General features: G+C 40.5%; 1 protein-coding gene across 1 annotated transcript; it reads left to right on the forward strand.

Annotated features, from left to right (window-relative positions):
• Positions 1-11774: 11774 nt before the first annotated feature.
• Positions 11775-15363, forward strand: MRPL12 (Ribosomal protein). Its single transcript, XM_051214583.1, has 3 exons — positions 11775-12101; positions 14403-14605; positions 15208-15363. The coding sequence occupies exons 1-2, from the start codon at positions 11859-11861 to the stop codon at positions 14574-14576; spliced, it is 417 nt and encodes a 138-aa protein (XP_051067769.1). The 5' UTR covers positions 11775-11858; the 3' UTR covers positions 14577-14605; positions 15208-15363.
• Positions 15364-15368: the final 5 nt, after the last annotated feature.

Here is a 15368-nt window from a genome sequence, read left to right on the forward strand (position 1 = left end):
TAGTCCGTCATATGAGTTCCCGATAATGTTGACAATCTTCTCAGGAACTACATAGTGTCGAAGAAGTTTCCATAGCGTTCTCCTATCTACACTGTCAAACGCCTTTTCATAATCAATGAAGTTGATGTACAGTGACGAGTTCCATTCAACTGATTGTTCGACAATGATTCGCAGTGTCGCAATTCGGTCTGTGAACGACCGATCCTTACGGAATCCAGCCTGTTGCTCTCGATGTTGGGTGTCTACTGCGTCATTCATCCGGTTCAGCAACACTGTTAAAGACTTTTCCTGGTACTGACAGTAGTGTAATGCCTCTGTAGTTTTCACATTTGCTCAGGTCTCCTTTCTTTGGAATCTTGATGAGGTGTCCTTCTTTCCAATCCATCGGCACTTGTTCCTCCTCCCAAATCTTTTTGAATAGAAGGTGAAGCATGTTTGTATTTACTTCGATGTCTGACTTCAGTGCTTCAGCTGGTATATTGTCGGGTCCTGCTGCTTTCCCGCTCTTGATTTGTCTGATGGTCATTCTGATTTCTTCCGTCGTTGGTGGAGTGACATCTATAGGAAGATCTGTATATACTGCTTCGATATCCTCGTTTTACACACACGCTTATCGAACCGTCTCGTCTTTTTGTCAAGGTGTCATGAAGACTTACGTTGGCAGAGATATAGACTGTTCTCTCATCACTGTAGGATATATCTGTATTAGATTTGGTAGGGTTTTAGGTCTCAATGGAGGGATTATGTTGCATTTTGTGTACAGTCAATCATGTAGGCGGCGCATATTAGTGGCACATGTGAGGCATGTTGTACAGTTAAGTCTAGGAACGGGTTAGTGAGTATGAGAGGAATATACCTTAATCAGTCTTGTCTTGCTGACGACGTTATCTTAAGATACATCTGTTCTTGGAGTAAGTCAGAATATCCAATCAACCGGGTAGAGCTTAAACCTTCCGATGGAGGTTTAGTTAGCGACCTATCAACCATTATTCAGTGTGCACTTAAAAAATGTTTCTCGAAACCGACACACATGGACTTGGAATATGATCCATCATTGTGGAACCCTGTCCTCACACACCACTGTGATTATGTCATGGAAATGCAGCAACTTTCTTCACTAGCGAGTAGTGATCATGTTGTATTTTACCTTAAGTTTCGGACAGACGGTATACAACATGTATCTGCTCAGCCCTGTAACAATATCTGGCGAGCTAAGATCCCGGCAATCAGAGATTGTGCCATGTTGACTGATTTGTAAGTCATTGCGGAGGGATCAATCGAAGACGAATGGAATAATTTTAAGGTTGCTTTTCAGTGAGTAACATCACCGTTCATACTATGGATTAATAAAGAAACCTGAAGGCTGTTAAAGCATAGGAAACACTTCTGGGACACGATTTGTTGAATTATGAATGCCGAAAATTATGGATTATGTGCAAAATGACTGTGGATAGATACCGCATTATTAATGAAAAACAGTTGGCATATGATAGCTGTATTTATCCGAAATGATTGATTTCTTACGTTTAACGGAGAACAAAACGTAGTGATGGTATTCTCCCATTACTATTACACGAAAATTCAGATTCGACAGCTGAACCAGACCTAATAAAACTTGAGACTTCATCAAACTGTTTTAGCGAAGTCTACTGTACGTGCATTATTAAAAATACTTGTTCTAATCACACCGCTGAGATACCAGCCACTACACCTGTACATGTGACCGAAGAAACTATTCTGTCATTGAACACTAACCCCAAACCCTGTGAGATACCGGGCCCTGAGGGGTTGAATCCATGGTTGCTGTCATCTGTTATGGACATTGTTTCAAAACCGCTTGCGATGCCTTTCAGCATGTCCTTTTCATTCACTCAATTCCCTAGAGATTGGAAAAATGCTATAGTCAGTCCTATGTTTAAGGATGGTCAGAGACATATCGTATCTAGCTACCGAACTGTCAGTCTAACCAGCATTGTCGTTAAGTTACTTGAAAAGATAATTCAGGTTAAGCTGCTAAGTCATAAAGAATCGTACGATCTGTTGACTCTCGAGCAACATGGGTTTCAAAATAAGCACTCATGCTTGGCCAACTTACATATTGCGAGAGAAGATTGGACAGAAACCCTAGATGACGGACTGTCTTTGAATGTGATGTTCATAGACTTTAGCAAGGTGTTTGACAGGTTTTCATATTTAGGTCGTATGCGGAAGCTCTCAAGCATCGGACTAGTATGTGCTACACATGGATGGATAGGAAATTTCTTATGCGACCGAATACAGAGATTGAGGGTTAATGGGATGCTATCGGCATGAAAGCCGATCAAAAGTGGTGTACCTGAATAAATCATCTTATACCCCTTACTTTCCCTTATCTATGTCAATGAATTACCGTTATTGCTTAAGTCGTCGACATTATTGTTATTGGATGATGTCGAGATCTAGAGAATAAGAAGTGAGGCTGATCATTTCGATCCTCAAGCTGACCTAGATGAATGAATTAGATGGGCCCGATGTTGAGGCTTAGTGGTCAATTCTAAGAAGAGTGTGCTCATGCACATCAAACATGGCAATAGTTACTAGTGATAGTATGTTTCTTCAATGTGTGCAGGAACATGAAGACTTAAGAGTAATAATAAGTTACGACTTGAAAACAACTACGCATTGCAACGCAGCAGCCACCAAAGGGTTCCGTGGGTTATGGTCACTTCACATTCAAACGCTTTGACGATGAGATGCCTAAAATTTTATATGCCACCCATATAAGACCACACTTAGAGCACTGTATCCAAGCAGCTGGCCCATGTCTGACTAGAGGCACTAACTCATTTGAGCGTGTTTAATGTTTAGGAACAAAAGTAATCAAGGGTCTTTCCAATCTACCTTACGATAAGCACATAGAACGCCTAGACCTGTCCCCCTTGTCGTATCTTAGGACACGAGGTGACCTTATATTGGCATTTTGGCATTTCGCTCCCTCCAGCACCAATAATCTCCGAAGCCGTTGTAAGGAGGTTCACAAACTGTGATGTAACAAACTTAAATTGAGATTCCGCTTTTCTAATCGAGTGGTCAATTAACTGAACGCCTTACCCGAATAAGTGATATCAACCTCATCAGTGAACATTTTCAAGGAGAAGCTGGACATTCACTTGAAGGCAAACTGTCAAGGTTAACACAGGTCCACCAACCCACTATCCTTACTATATAAGACTGTAATAATCATTACCTTAGATTGTCTACTGATTCAATCCATACCACACTGAACTTCGCTTCGTTCGCTTTTCGAAAACGAATTTTAGTGCTAACGTGATTTGCATTTCTCAAACTTTTTCTGTGTAATTATGCAACAAAAGTACCATTTGTGACCTAGAGAATATATTCTGAGCTATACGTTTCTTAGATTACTTTTTTGAGTTTCATCCAACCTAAAGTTAACTGTGTTTTTGCCTCAGCTTACTTTTCTGTTTGTTTCCAGTTTTTCCCGTATAGGCTAGTTCCAGTTTACCATAACCCGTTTTTATTCATTTTTGCCCGTTTTTAGTGTACTGTTTTTACCTGTTTTTGGATTTTGCTAGCATATATAAAACAGTTTACGTCAACATAGTTATGAAAAATTCATACTAACGACCTGGATGCCGTTCTGCTGTTATATCTAGTATGCAGTGCGACAACTGTATAGGTTGGTTCCATGAAACGTGCACAGATCTCTCAGTAACTGCTAACAACAGACTCAGTAAGTCGGATCATAGGTGGGTATGTGTCATGTACAACACAGATGCCTACGTTTTGCTCAGTAACCTCATTGTCTTATTGGCACGTCTGGGGAACAAGTTATCAGCAAGCTTGTAAAAAGACAGTCATGAAACGGGCAGACAAAAACGAACGCGCAATGGAAACAAGAAGGATGACGACAGATGTAATACCGATGGAGCATGCAACAGAAGTGATGAAGTGGTTAGACTCAGCACCATCATAACGTCCACGGTTACAGAATCTCTCAGTAGATTAGAGTCTCCCAGCACAGGGTCCCTGAATGAAACGGTGGTCCCCAAACCTCTGTAGGTGATTGGACGCCCAATACCAAAGTTAAAAAGGACCAGGTGTCACTGTCTAAGAAGCTGAACATCCCAAGAATTGTAGGGAAATCAAATGGTTATTTGACCTTACAGTCTACCTCCAAGAATGTCCGTCTGGTCATCAAAGAGCCTAGGAATCGGAAGCAGGCATCCCTGATCTCCCCCTTAGTTCGCAGGAGAAAAATGACAGGATGCTCTGGGGAGAGTTAGACAAGATGCTTGGAATTCCCAGAATGGAGCCTTTGACAGTCACACAGCTCACTTGGGGAAAGGAATCTAAGCATCAAAATCATCCGAGGCTACTTCGTGTAACACACAAGAATGCTACCGACGTAGAGGATATCCTACTAGCAAGTCACTCACTGAAATCTGATGGGAACGTAAGAATACTGCCTGATATACCGTATTCTGAGTGCGATCTCATCAGGAGTATCCCTAAGGAATCTCGCGAGACGTTTTTACGCGGAAGAAATATCATTGTGCAAGGTGTACCGGAAAACACGGACCCTGGTCACACAAACTCTGATATTAGGGAATGGAAATTCATCAAGCAATTCTTGAAGCTCAAACATATACTGACTCAACAAATGACGACACTAGCTAAGAGAGACGGAGATGCTAGACCCCGACTAATTAAGGTATCTTTCCCAGCATTTCGTGCCAACAGACGTCGGTTGCCAACTGGAATCCATATGCACCCGGATAGACCACATAACACCAGGATCAAACACAAAGGCAAGTTGGAGCTGACCATTCCACTTGTGGAATGTCTTGATCATAAAAAAACATGTGAAGGACAGGGACTATCAAGTCGGAAAAGCTGGTGTAAGTAGGTTATCTGTCCATTCACATAAGGCTCATACAGACAAACAGGAAGGAGAAGCTCATGCGTGTCTAGTTGAAAGCATAAACTGCTTCTACACGAACGCCACGAGTCTGCCAAATAAAATGAATGAGCTATGTGAACTTAGCAATGCTAATAAGGCCTATCTGATAGGAATATCTGAAACTTGGATATCTCAGTTTACGGACCAGGAGCTAGCGATACCTGAGATGTCTTTGTTTTGCAATGACAGAAAAACAGGAATTGGGGGTAGAGTAGCCTTATACTTACAATCCTGTCTATAGGTACATCAAGTGCACAACCAAGAGTTGATCAATCTTGACGAATTCGTATGTTGCTCAGTAAGATTGTCTACCACTTCGAGGTGTCTAGCTGGGGTCATTTACAGGAAGAATACTGCTGAAATCGAGTACGACAATCGTATGTTGGAAGGATTTTCCTGCTCTACTCGTTTCCGATTCACTCATATTCTGATTCTAAGGGACTTCAATCTTCTTAAAGTCAATTCCGCGGAACATATGTATAATGGAGGTGAAAACTCAATTGAATATCGGTTCTTCGACCTCATTGAGGATCTGGGATTATTCGAAAGTGTGAACTCGGAAACTCGGTGAAACATTCAGGCGTCGTCGCGCCTAATCCGTGTATTTACAAACGAAGAATATCTAGTTGACAACCTTTCAATCCTGACTTCCTTGGTGAAAAGCGGTCACGCCGCCATAGCCTTGAGTTATGTCAGTAAAACTTAGCTAAGTTGTCCCATCAACAACAGACGCTGGAATTTCAAGCGGTTGATAGTGTCAGGCTCATCGGACCAACTAATACAAGTGGATTCGGATGATCACATTCAACTTGATGTGTCTGGTCATTGGGATTTCTAACTCCACACGCTCTCATGAGTTACAAGGCAGTCTGTTCCGCAAATAATACCCATAATATACAAGCGACCTTCAGTCATCAAGAACCTTACTGTACGTTTGCCAAGCCGCGGTAAAATGTGATCGATAAACGAACCCACCAATAGTAAAGTGAAACGCACACCACTACACTAACTTTTCTTGACCTTGTATGACTATGTCCTGTTTATTCACCAACCGCAATTCGATGTTTATTATAAAACAATATTTGCCTTGTTGGCTCATTTTACCTACTCTCTAGCTACTGTTTGGTACGTTATTTATGTCTCCGTTTTTCCCTGTGTTTATAGACTGTACTTTTGTTTTGTACGCTAACAGTGTTAATTTACGTTTTAGAAACAAATAAAGTTTATCGAGCCAAATTGCTTACTTGTTCTGACTTTGGCTGAACCAAGACCCTGTATTCGACAGTCTAGGGATTAGCTTAGAGTTGGATCTGTAGGAAATTGCTTCCTACAAAGTTTCGAACAGTAGATTCGATATACCCACTGAAATGACTTCCAATAAATACTACGATTCCGATTAGATTCCAGAGTTATCGCCCCATAATTCGGGAGTTTATGACGAGGATAAACTTGAAAAGGACGAACTCAAAGACAATAGCATGATAGAGCTAGAGTTAGCTAGGTTGTGCATAACCCAGTTAGAAAAGGAAATTGAACTAGAAAAGTTACGCCGCCAGAGATGTGGAGGTTCTGACCAATCAGTAAGCAACAATGAGAATACAATATTAAAAAATCTGTATTTACCAAAAAGAGAAGTCTTAAGATTTGATGATACACCGAAAAATTATTGGAACTTCATTAGAAATTACGAAGAATGCATTGGGAGTGAGAATACTGGATTTAGAGCTAAGCTAAATTACTTGATTCAATATTGTGACGGATAAGCGAAACCGCTATCCTTCATTGTACTGTACGAGAACCAGAGATAGGTTATCACCGAGCCCTAAAGCTTTTAGAGGAAACGTTTGGCCAAAAACATGTTGTAGTACACACGTTTATCGACAACTTGCTAAACTTTCCGAATATAAGGAGGAATCAACCAGATAGTTTGAGAAGACTATCTCGAGAAATGCAAGCATGTAGTTTGACTCTCGAACAGATGAATTCCGTCTCTGATTTGAACTCTTCTAGAACTATTAAAACTGTGGTTCTGAAATTATCAACGCACATTTAACAAGAGTGGCTAAAGATAGCGTATAAGATTATCAGAGGAGGCCGAGAGCCTCTGTTCACTGATCTTGTTGAGTTTGTAAAGGAGCAAGCTGATATAGCCAATACTAGGTACGGCTTACTTGTCAACCTCGGTAGTAATAGTGATAGTAAAGATGTTGGTGTTTTAAAAGGGAAAATTAGTACAGAATACAATGCAGCAAGAATATCATATGCAAGTACAAGTGATTATAATGCCCCTATATGCAGTTCATCTTGTTTGGAATGCTTCAGTAATCATTTTTTAGATCAATGTCAGAAGTTTAAAGACAAGAATGTTAGCGGAAGGAAAGAATTTGTTCTTAGACACAAGTTGTGTAATGTATGTTTAAAGGCGGACCACGTGGCAAAAAGCCGTTGATCGCCGAAGTCATGTGCTGCCGAAGGGTGTGGCTGGAGACACCACACCCTGTTACACAAGTTGCGGGAAGAACAAAGAAATACTAATATTGATGCCTACATCACCACTCAGTTTTGTACGGAGGAAGTCGTTAAGTGTATACAGAGACCAGTAACATTTGCAGTAGTGCGTGTATGGATAAAAAATGGTGAGATTATTCAGACTTGCGCCTTTCTAGATAGTGGGTCAGAAACCTCTCTCATAGTTGATGACCTAGCTGATAAGTTAGACCTCGAGGGGAAATCGAAAACGGTATCTTTAAAGACTTTTAGTAATGAATCGTCGTTTGTATCCAAAGAGGTCGATATAGAGTTGCACTCGATAGATTTTTCGTCATCCGTTAAGGTCCAGAAAGTATTGACAGTCAAAAAATCACCAGCAGTTTACAGGACTGTGCCAACGGCACAACAAATAGTATCCTGGTCCCATTTAAAAGACCTAAGTTTCTCGAGAATAGAGGATGAGAACGTCAAACTCTTGATCGGGTGCAACGCACCGGGTTTACACGAGATGAAAGAGATAGGAACCGGGAAGACGAATGGACCATCCGCTGTGAGGACCATATTGGGTTGTACACTGTTTAGCCCTTACGGATAACCTCGTGAAAGCAACCGTGTACTGAATTGCCACTCGGTCAAGGAGAAATTAGAGGATAAGTTTGAACAATTGTATTCAACTAGATTCAAAGATCCACTTGGTCGTACTTCATCGATGTCTGTGGAAGATCGTATAGCATTATCAGAATCTGCATATGGTGTTGCGGAGTCTACTCGTCCCGAAAATGTCTCTCGTCAAGTTCATTATCCCTTTTTATTAACTAAGTCCAAGGCTGTTAAGCAAAACTGAAGCACCATCTGCTAATAAACCAAAATCAACTCTAAGAAAGCCTAAGGAAAAGAAGGACACCAAACTGAAAGTCAAGACTACGAAAAGGCCGAAGGCCACTGTAACGAAGAAGCCAGTAACTAAGACGCTGAAGAAGCAGGTAGCACATATTCGCCGTGGTATCGAGGATAGTGTTGAGAAAGGCGCCCTTGTACGAGTTGTGAACAAGAGTAAGGGTGCGTCTGGTAGTTTTGCAGCAGCCAATGCTATTCTCAGATCATGTGTAGTTGGAACCAGAATAAGACAGTAAATGCCCTTTTAGATAAAGGTTGTGAATGGCGATTTAAGCTCCCGAGGGATAGTTAACGAGTAAGTGTATGGGATGCATCATAAAGTCGATAAGAAGAATTCTGCGATCACTATTGTTTCAGAAGGTATTGATGGATGAGTCTTCGGGAGACTTAGTGTTAGTAAACAATGTTGGCTCACCGAGAAGTTTATGGCCCAAAGCTATTGTCGAAAAAGTAACCTATGGCTCTGACGGACAAGTTCGTACGGTGAAATTGAGAACCGCAAACGAAGAAACCGTTCGCGACGTACGAAGCTTATGTCTACTAGAAGGAGCCGGCTGTCTCACGACGACGACGACCCTGGACAACGGACGTGGTGCACGTTTCGGGAGGAGTGTAAAATGTGATCTATAAACGAACCCACCAATAGTAAAGTGAAACGCACACCACTACACTAACTTTTCTTGACCTTGTATGACTATGTCCTGTTTATTCACCAACCGCAATTCGATGTTTATTATAAAACAATATTTGCCTTGTTGGCTCATTTTACCTACTCTCTAGCTACTGTTTGGTACGTTATTTATGTCTCCGTTTTTCCCTGTGTTTATAGACTGTACTTTTGTTTTGTACGCTAACAGTGTTAATTTACGTTTTAGAAACAAATAAAGTTTATCGAGCCAAATTGCTTACTTGTTCTGACTTTGGCTGAACCAAGACCCTGTATTCGACAGTCTAGGGATTAGCTTAGAGTTGGATCTGTAGGAAATTGCTTTCTACGGCACTGTTGGGCGAAGGACAAACTAAATGATAACAACGGCGCGTACAGGCAATACAAATATATAAGGAACATATGCACGAAGGCTATAATAGAAGACAAGCTTCTGTAACCGATAAAGTTTATGTATAAATTTATCTTCACTCCGAAAAGCTTATTCCGTTATGCAACCTCTCTTCGTCAAGCTAGGACTGGAGTTTTCCAACTGCTGGGTAATAATGGTCAGACTAATAAGGACGGCGACGCCGCTAACCTTTTGGATGAACAATACTCTCTGACATATCAACCGACCCACATCAACTATACTGATGACAGCTTCATCTGCAACTGTACAGGACTTTCCGAAGTGAATCTGAGTGCTGACTTTGTGTTCCGGAAGAGAAAAGACACTTCTCCTGGCCCAAATATGGTTCATTCTGCTATACTTAGGGAAACAGCTTCAATCCTGGCAACACCGCTTAGCGTGAAGTTCTCAAACTCGCTAAACCGAGGAAAACTACCGGAAATTTGGAAGCTGGCTCACATCACACCAATTTTCAAATGAGGTAGACGCAGCGTAACTTTTAGTTACTGACTGATAGCTCTTCTCTCTATACCTTCAAAAATTATGGAGTCCCTGATATGCGGTGGTATACACAACTATTTATTATCCCTAAACTTCTTTCCACTCCAACAGCATGGTTTCTGGAAGGGTCACTCTTGTATAACCAACATGCTGAGTGTGATGGACAGACTGACAACCATCCTTGATCGCAAGGAGAAGGTTGACGTCACTAACCTTGACTTCTCAAATGCTTTTGATAGGGTCAAATATATATGTCTTATCAATAGGCCCAAACGATTCGGTATGAAATCACATCTAACAGACTGGCTCACTTCATAAGGTAAGAGTTAACTTCACTTTATCTCAGGCTATGGAATGTTCTAGTGGGGTCTCCCAGAGCTCAGTACTAGGACCTCTTCGCTTTGGATTTATATAAACGATCCTCCACAGCAGGCATCGTCTGACTTATTACTTTTTGCTGATGATGTGAAACTTTGAAGAGAGATACGCAGCCAAGACCATATACAGGCACTTCAGGAGGATCTGGCTCGACTTCAAAGTTGGGCAGTGTAGTGTCGGTTATTATGCCAAGCCCATATACCTTATTCGAGCTTTCGGACATCCCATTCTATTCATTTTACTCGAGCCATACATTGACCTTGTTAGTTATTCGCTTATCAATCTAGACTGTTTTTATATGAGCGTATATGTGTGTGCCCTTCTTATCCTATTAATCACATGTTTGTAGCTTTATTTTGTCTGACTATAAATATTGAGTAACGCTTGACAAAGATGGAGTTGGCTTCCCAGCCATCTTCCATACGTGTCAAAATTGCTTTGCTATGGCTCTCGCTCGCTTGCTTGCCTTTCAGCACAACTCTTCTATGCTTGTTTAACGCATCTGTACATTTGGATATATGTGTGTGGTCTCGTAATAAACGTAATCAACACTTCGTATTTGTCTTCTGATTAATAAACCGTTGGGACGTCATATAGAACGGTTATCAAGACGAGCTGTATACGAAGTTTATGGATTATATCGAATATAGACCACCACAGCAGACGATAACGGACTTACCTTTAACATTTCAAAGTGTAAAGTAGTCCATCTGCGACATGTCGCAGACTACAGTTATAACTTAGGAAACTCCTCTCTAGTAGTATCCCAAATCGAAAAAGATATAGGAGTCCTGGTGCCCTACGATTTAGTCTTACGCTGTGACAAAAATGCCTTCCGAGCAAACCTTGCACTGGTAACGTTGAAGCGCATTTTTGGCCAGTTTGACGGAAGAACTTTCCATATAATCTTCAATAGTTTCATCCGTCCCATTTAGAGTACGGAAACATAGTATTTCGCCCCTCATTCCAAAAGGATAAGGACACCCTGGAGCGTATCCAACGGCGAGGCACGAAATCAGTTCGAGGACTCAAATTTAAACCTTACGAAGAGCGCCTCCATTCACTTACCCATTAGAGTATAGACGTCTTACAGGTGGCCTTCTGATGGCTTATAGTATCCTTAACACTTCTGGACATCCTTTCAAACACCTACTTAAGCTTAGTTCCAACACTAACCTAAGAGATAACACCCAAAAACTGGAGACACAACATAGCAAAACGGACTGTAGACACAACTTCTACTCCTTAGCAGTTGTCAAATGCTGGAATTCGCTATCGAGCGAGCTAGTCCAAGCGACTTCTCAGGAGTCCTATAAGAGGCAACTTGACCTATTCTTAAGGACTAAGGATAGTATCGCACTATAGCTTACTAATTTCTTTCCCGCTTTTATTATTAACATACCTAGGTTCCTACCTGGAGGACTTGGTGATCCCCTGCCACTAGACGCGGAAGCCTGTTAAGCGAAAGCTTCTTCTATTCCGTCCACAACCATTTGAATCCCGGGCGGGCAGGTTAAACAACACGGGTAGCGCACCAATTGGATTTCGTGGTGACTTACACATTTCCAGCCATGAACCTATTTAAACTTGGCAGGACCGTTTCTTATTGTTCGTTTTATAATGTCCTTTCAAAACCATATACGCAAATGGCAACAAATCTGGGAGCAGATAAGGATTTAGTCCCTCCTTCCTTTAGTGCTGATAATAAGGAGTATCCAAAACACATACATGAGATTGTAAATCGTATCAGTTCCCTAACATTATTAGAAGTCGCAGACTTGTCAGAACTGTTACAAAAAAAGTTAAACATCAAGGTGAGTTTGCAGTAACAAATAACGAAGTAACATAATTCTTTCACAATGATCTGAAGTCCTTGTATGAAGCATACTGCTCCGGCCATTTTTGCTTTTTAAAGACCTACTTGCCAGTATTTCTGATCTTAAGACTCAGCTATTTAAGGAATCATCTATGTCTTTGGTGTAAGCTTAAATCTCGTCACCACATTGTTGATAGGGTGACGTGTTTGTCTATTACTATTCGTTTTATTATCGTTCGGTAGTTATTTTTTAACCATTTAGTTAAAGTCACGGTAGTATTTTGTTTATCTTTCATTATACCAAAAATTAAACGCATTAACTCTGTTTCGTCTCTTTTATACACACGCTCCCTTCAAAGATATGTTAGTTTTGCATAGTTCATACTAGTTTACTTTTATAAAGTTTTCCATACGTTATCCGTAAATAGTTCTTATTGTATCTAAGACAAGTAACGGTAAGAATAACATTGTGTCGTGTACATACAGCAGACACTCGTTTGGTGCTTAAACCGCTGTATATATGTCCCAGACTGTATGTTGCAGATGACTAGATGGTTTCAATGCTGTCCGAAATACAGCATAACTTTTCTCGAAAGCTCAGGAAGTAATAAGGGAGAGTGTTAACGGATAATAAGTAATACATGAGAATTTACGATTTGTGAATGTGCCGAGTAGTGCCAAGAACATGTGACCTCGTTATACAGTATGTCAGACGAAAAACTAACTTCGACATTAATCAAACGTGTGAAGAACAAGGAAGATCGGAAGACAAACTTGCACCAAGGCAAGTGATATTTGGCATAGTTTATCGTAGAATCTTCGATAGTACAAACTTCATACGATTCCAAAAGGGTGTTTGAATGCTTTTCATGACTCAGGTTACAATAACTACTTGACATTCCGAAGTATTAAGTTTGAGAGCATTAATAATAGACCATCGTACAATGTTTACTACGGAAAGACCGGTGTACATGCATAAAAACCGTTCACATACCTAACAGAAGTGCCCTTTGCAGAGGGTGGCAGATCACGCAGAGTAGAGGAAAAAGTAGGAGGGGAAAGAACAGTACCTTATGGTACACCCGCTTAAGCTAGTAATGAAGTAAAATATTTCCCTCCAAATACAGTATACTGTTCTCTTCCAGAGAAGTAAGAACGCAGCCAGTTGGTTATCCAGTTCTCAGTTTTAACGTTGGCGACCTTGCTTGGTGCTAGTGGTATTGAAACAGAATTGAAAGTGACAGTAGTCTCGAAATGCACATCGAATATAATTCCCACCCTTTACGAGGCTAAACACTATGGTGTAATGCAAAACCAACAGCATATCTAGGGTACTTCTTTCACATGTATAAACAAACTTATATGAGTCGGTAGGCTCATCCAGTTCAAGCCAAAGTGTGAGTAGTAGTTTCTCCATCGTCCTGAGGAAAGGTAAATTTATTATCACGGTTTTAAACTTTGGATCTCTATCATCAGATACGTTCTCGGGTATTGGGATTATTTTCATTATCCCCATCGTAAGTACAAAATTAGTAAAAGACGATTCCTTAAAGGTGCTCGTAAATGGGTGAGAGAGAATATAAACACATTTTAAAAGGTTTAGGGTTTCGCTAGGTCCTGAACATTGCGAAGGGTTAATTGAAATCTTAGAACATGAGTTTCAATGAAACTTGCTACTTTCCCTCAAAATTGGAGAAACAGGACAAAACATCAGATGTTTGACGCGTAAAAGACTTATTCAAACCATAAACAGTAGGCTAAATGCCATCATTAATGCAGTCGTTACCTGTAAGTTCCCAAATATCTGAAGGGTTTTCACAGGTCCCTGAGCATAATCACATTCAGATTTCTGGTTTCTTGGCTTAGACTTTTCAGTCTTCAAACTTCAGCAGTTTTTCTTGTTCAGCCATTCCTCACTCAAGGGTTTTCTACTGATCTAAGCAATCTAGCTGAGAATTGGACATTATAGGTTACCACAAACTCCCAATTCTGTTGTGTACCCTAACCTCCATCAAAGGATTCGCGTTGTGACATTAGTATACTCCATGTAGTGTTTCACTGTTTAACACTTTTGTGTACTGCTAGTGAGCTGTGCTCGTATTACTTTATTTACTTTTTCCGATCAAAGTCACTTCGATCATATCCGATTTCTTCTTAATGAAGCACTCATACTGTAAGTAATTATGCTCAAACTATTCCATCCCTTTTAGTGCTGTGCCCTGACTTAGGTGGTTTAATTGCAGTTTTCAATGTCGTCTTGGCAACACCATTCATCCCTTTTTCTTTTGTGCCTATGTAGAATACCGGGCCCATGATGCCTATGATGGTTCAAGCGCCAACAAACCAACCTCCCGAAGAGCCTGAAGAACAACAAGCGCCTACGAAAACTGCATTTTCAGTCAAGCTAGTGAAATTTGATGCAGCAAAAAAATCCAACTTATTAAAGAGATCAAACAAGTTATTCCAGAGATGAATCTTGTACAAGCTAAAAAGTTCGTAGAAGTAAGTCCAAGTTAGCAGCACAGCAGTTGTTTAATTTTCGACACCTTATGGTGTTTATCAGTCCGTCTGCCTGCTTCTTTACGTCAGTACAACGGTAAGAAGTGAGTGTAAAGTGTACATAAAATTAAGGACAGTAGCAAAAAGCTGTATAAAAAGCAAAAGGACAAGAGAAATCGGGGAAGAGCAGCTTGGAATGTTGTTTAGGGCTTGCATGTAGTTATAGTGAATGTATGTGTAGCCAACTTTTAATCATATCATCTACAGTCCCCGATACATGGGTGATAGCTAGTGAATCGCGCAGGGATGATGTAACTAGGCATGCGTAGCACATGCCTCAACTACCTTGTCATTCGACTAGGCACTTTTATTTAGTTACTTTATTCTGTAGAAAAGCGCACATTTACATTGTGTCAAGTATTGCTATTGATAAAAAAACTAGTAACAGTTGGATGCACTAGACAACCACTCTAGATTTAAAAGTACCCACCCACCTAGTTTTTAATATTAATGCAGCTAGTCCGCTTTTCTAAATACACTCAATAGCGTGTTATATTTACACACTGCTAGCTTAAAAAATTAATAACCTTAATTATTTCTTTTAGAGTGCACCTGCCAATATAAAGACTGACGTGAGCAAGGACGAAGCTGAGCAAATAAAGAAAGTATTGGAAGAGGTTGGAGCGTCTATTGCAATTGAATGAACAATATCATACACAGACAAAAACCAGATACTGTCCAAATTAAAAATTAATAGTGCATTGTT

The sequence above is a fragment of the Schistosoma haematobium genome, chromosome 2, assembly GCF_000699445.3.
Source record: "Schistosoma haematobium chromosome 2, whole genome shotgun sequence".
NCBI lineage: Eukaryota > Metazoa > Platyhelminthes > Trematoda > Strigeidida > Schistosomatidae > Schistosoma > Schistosoma haematobium.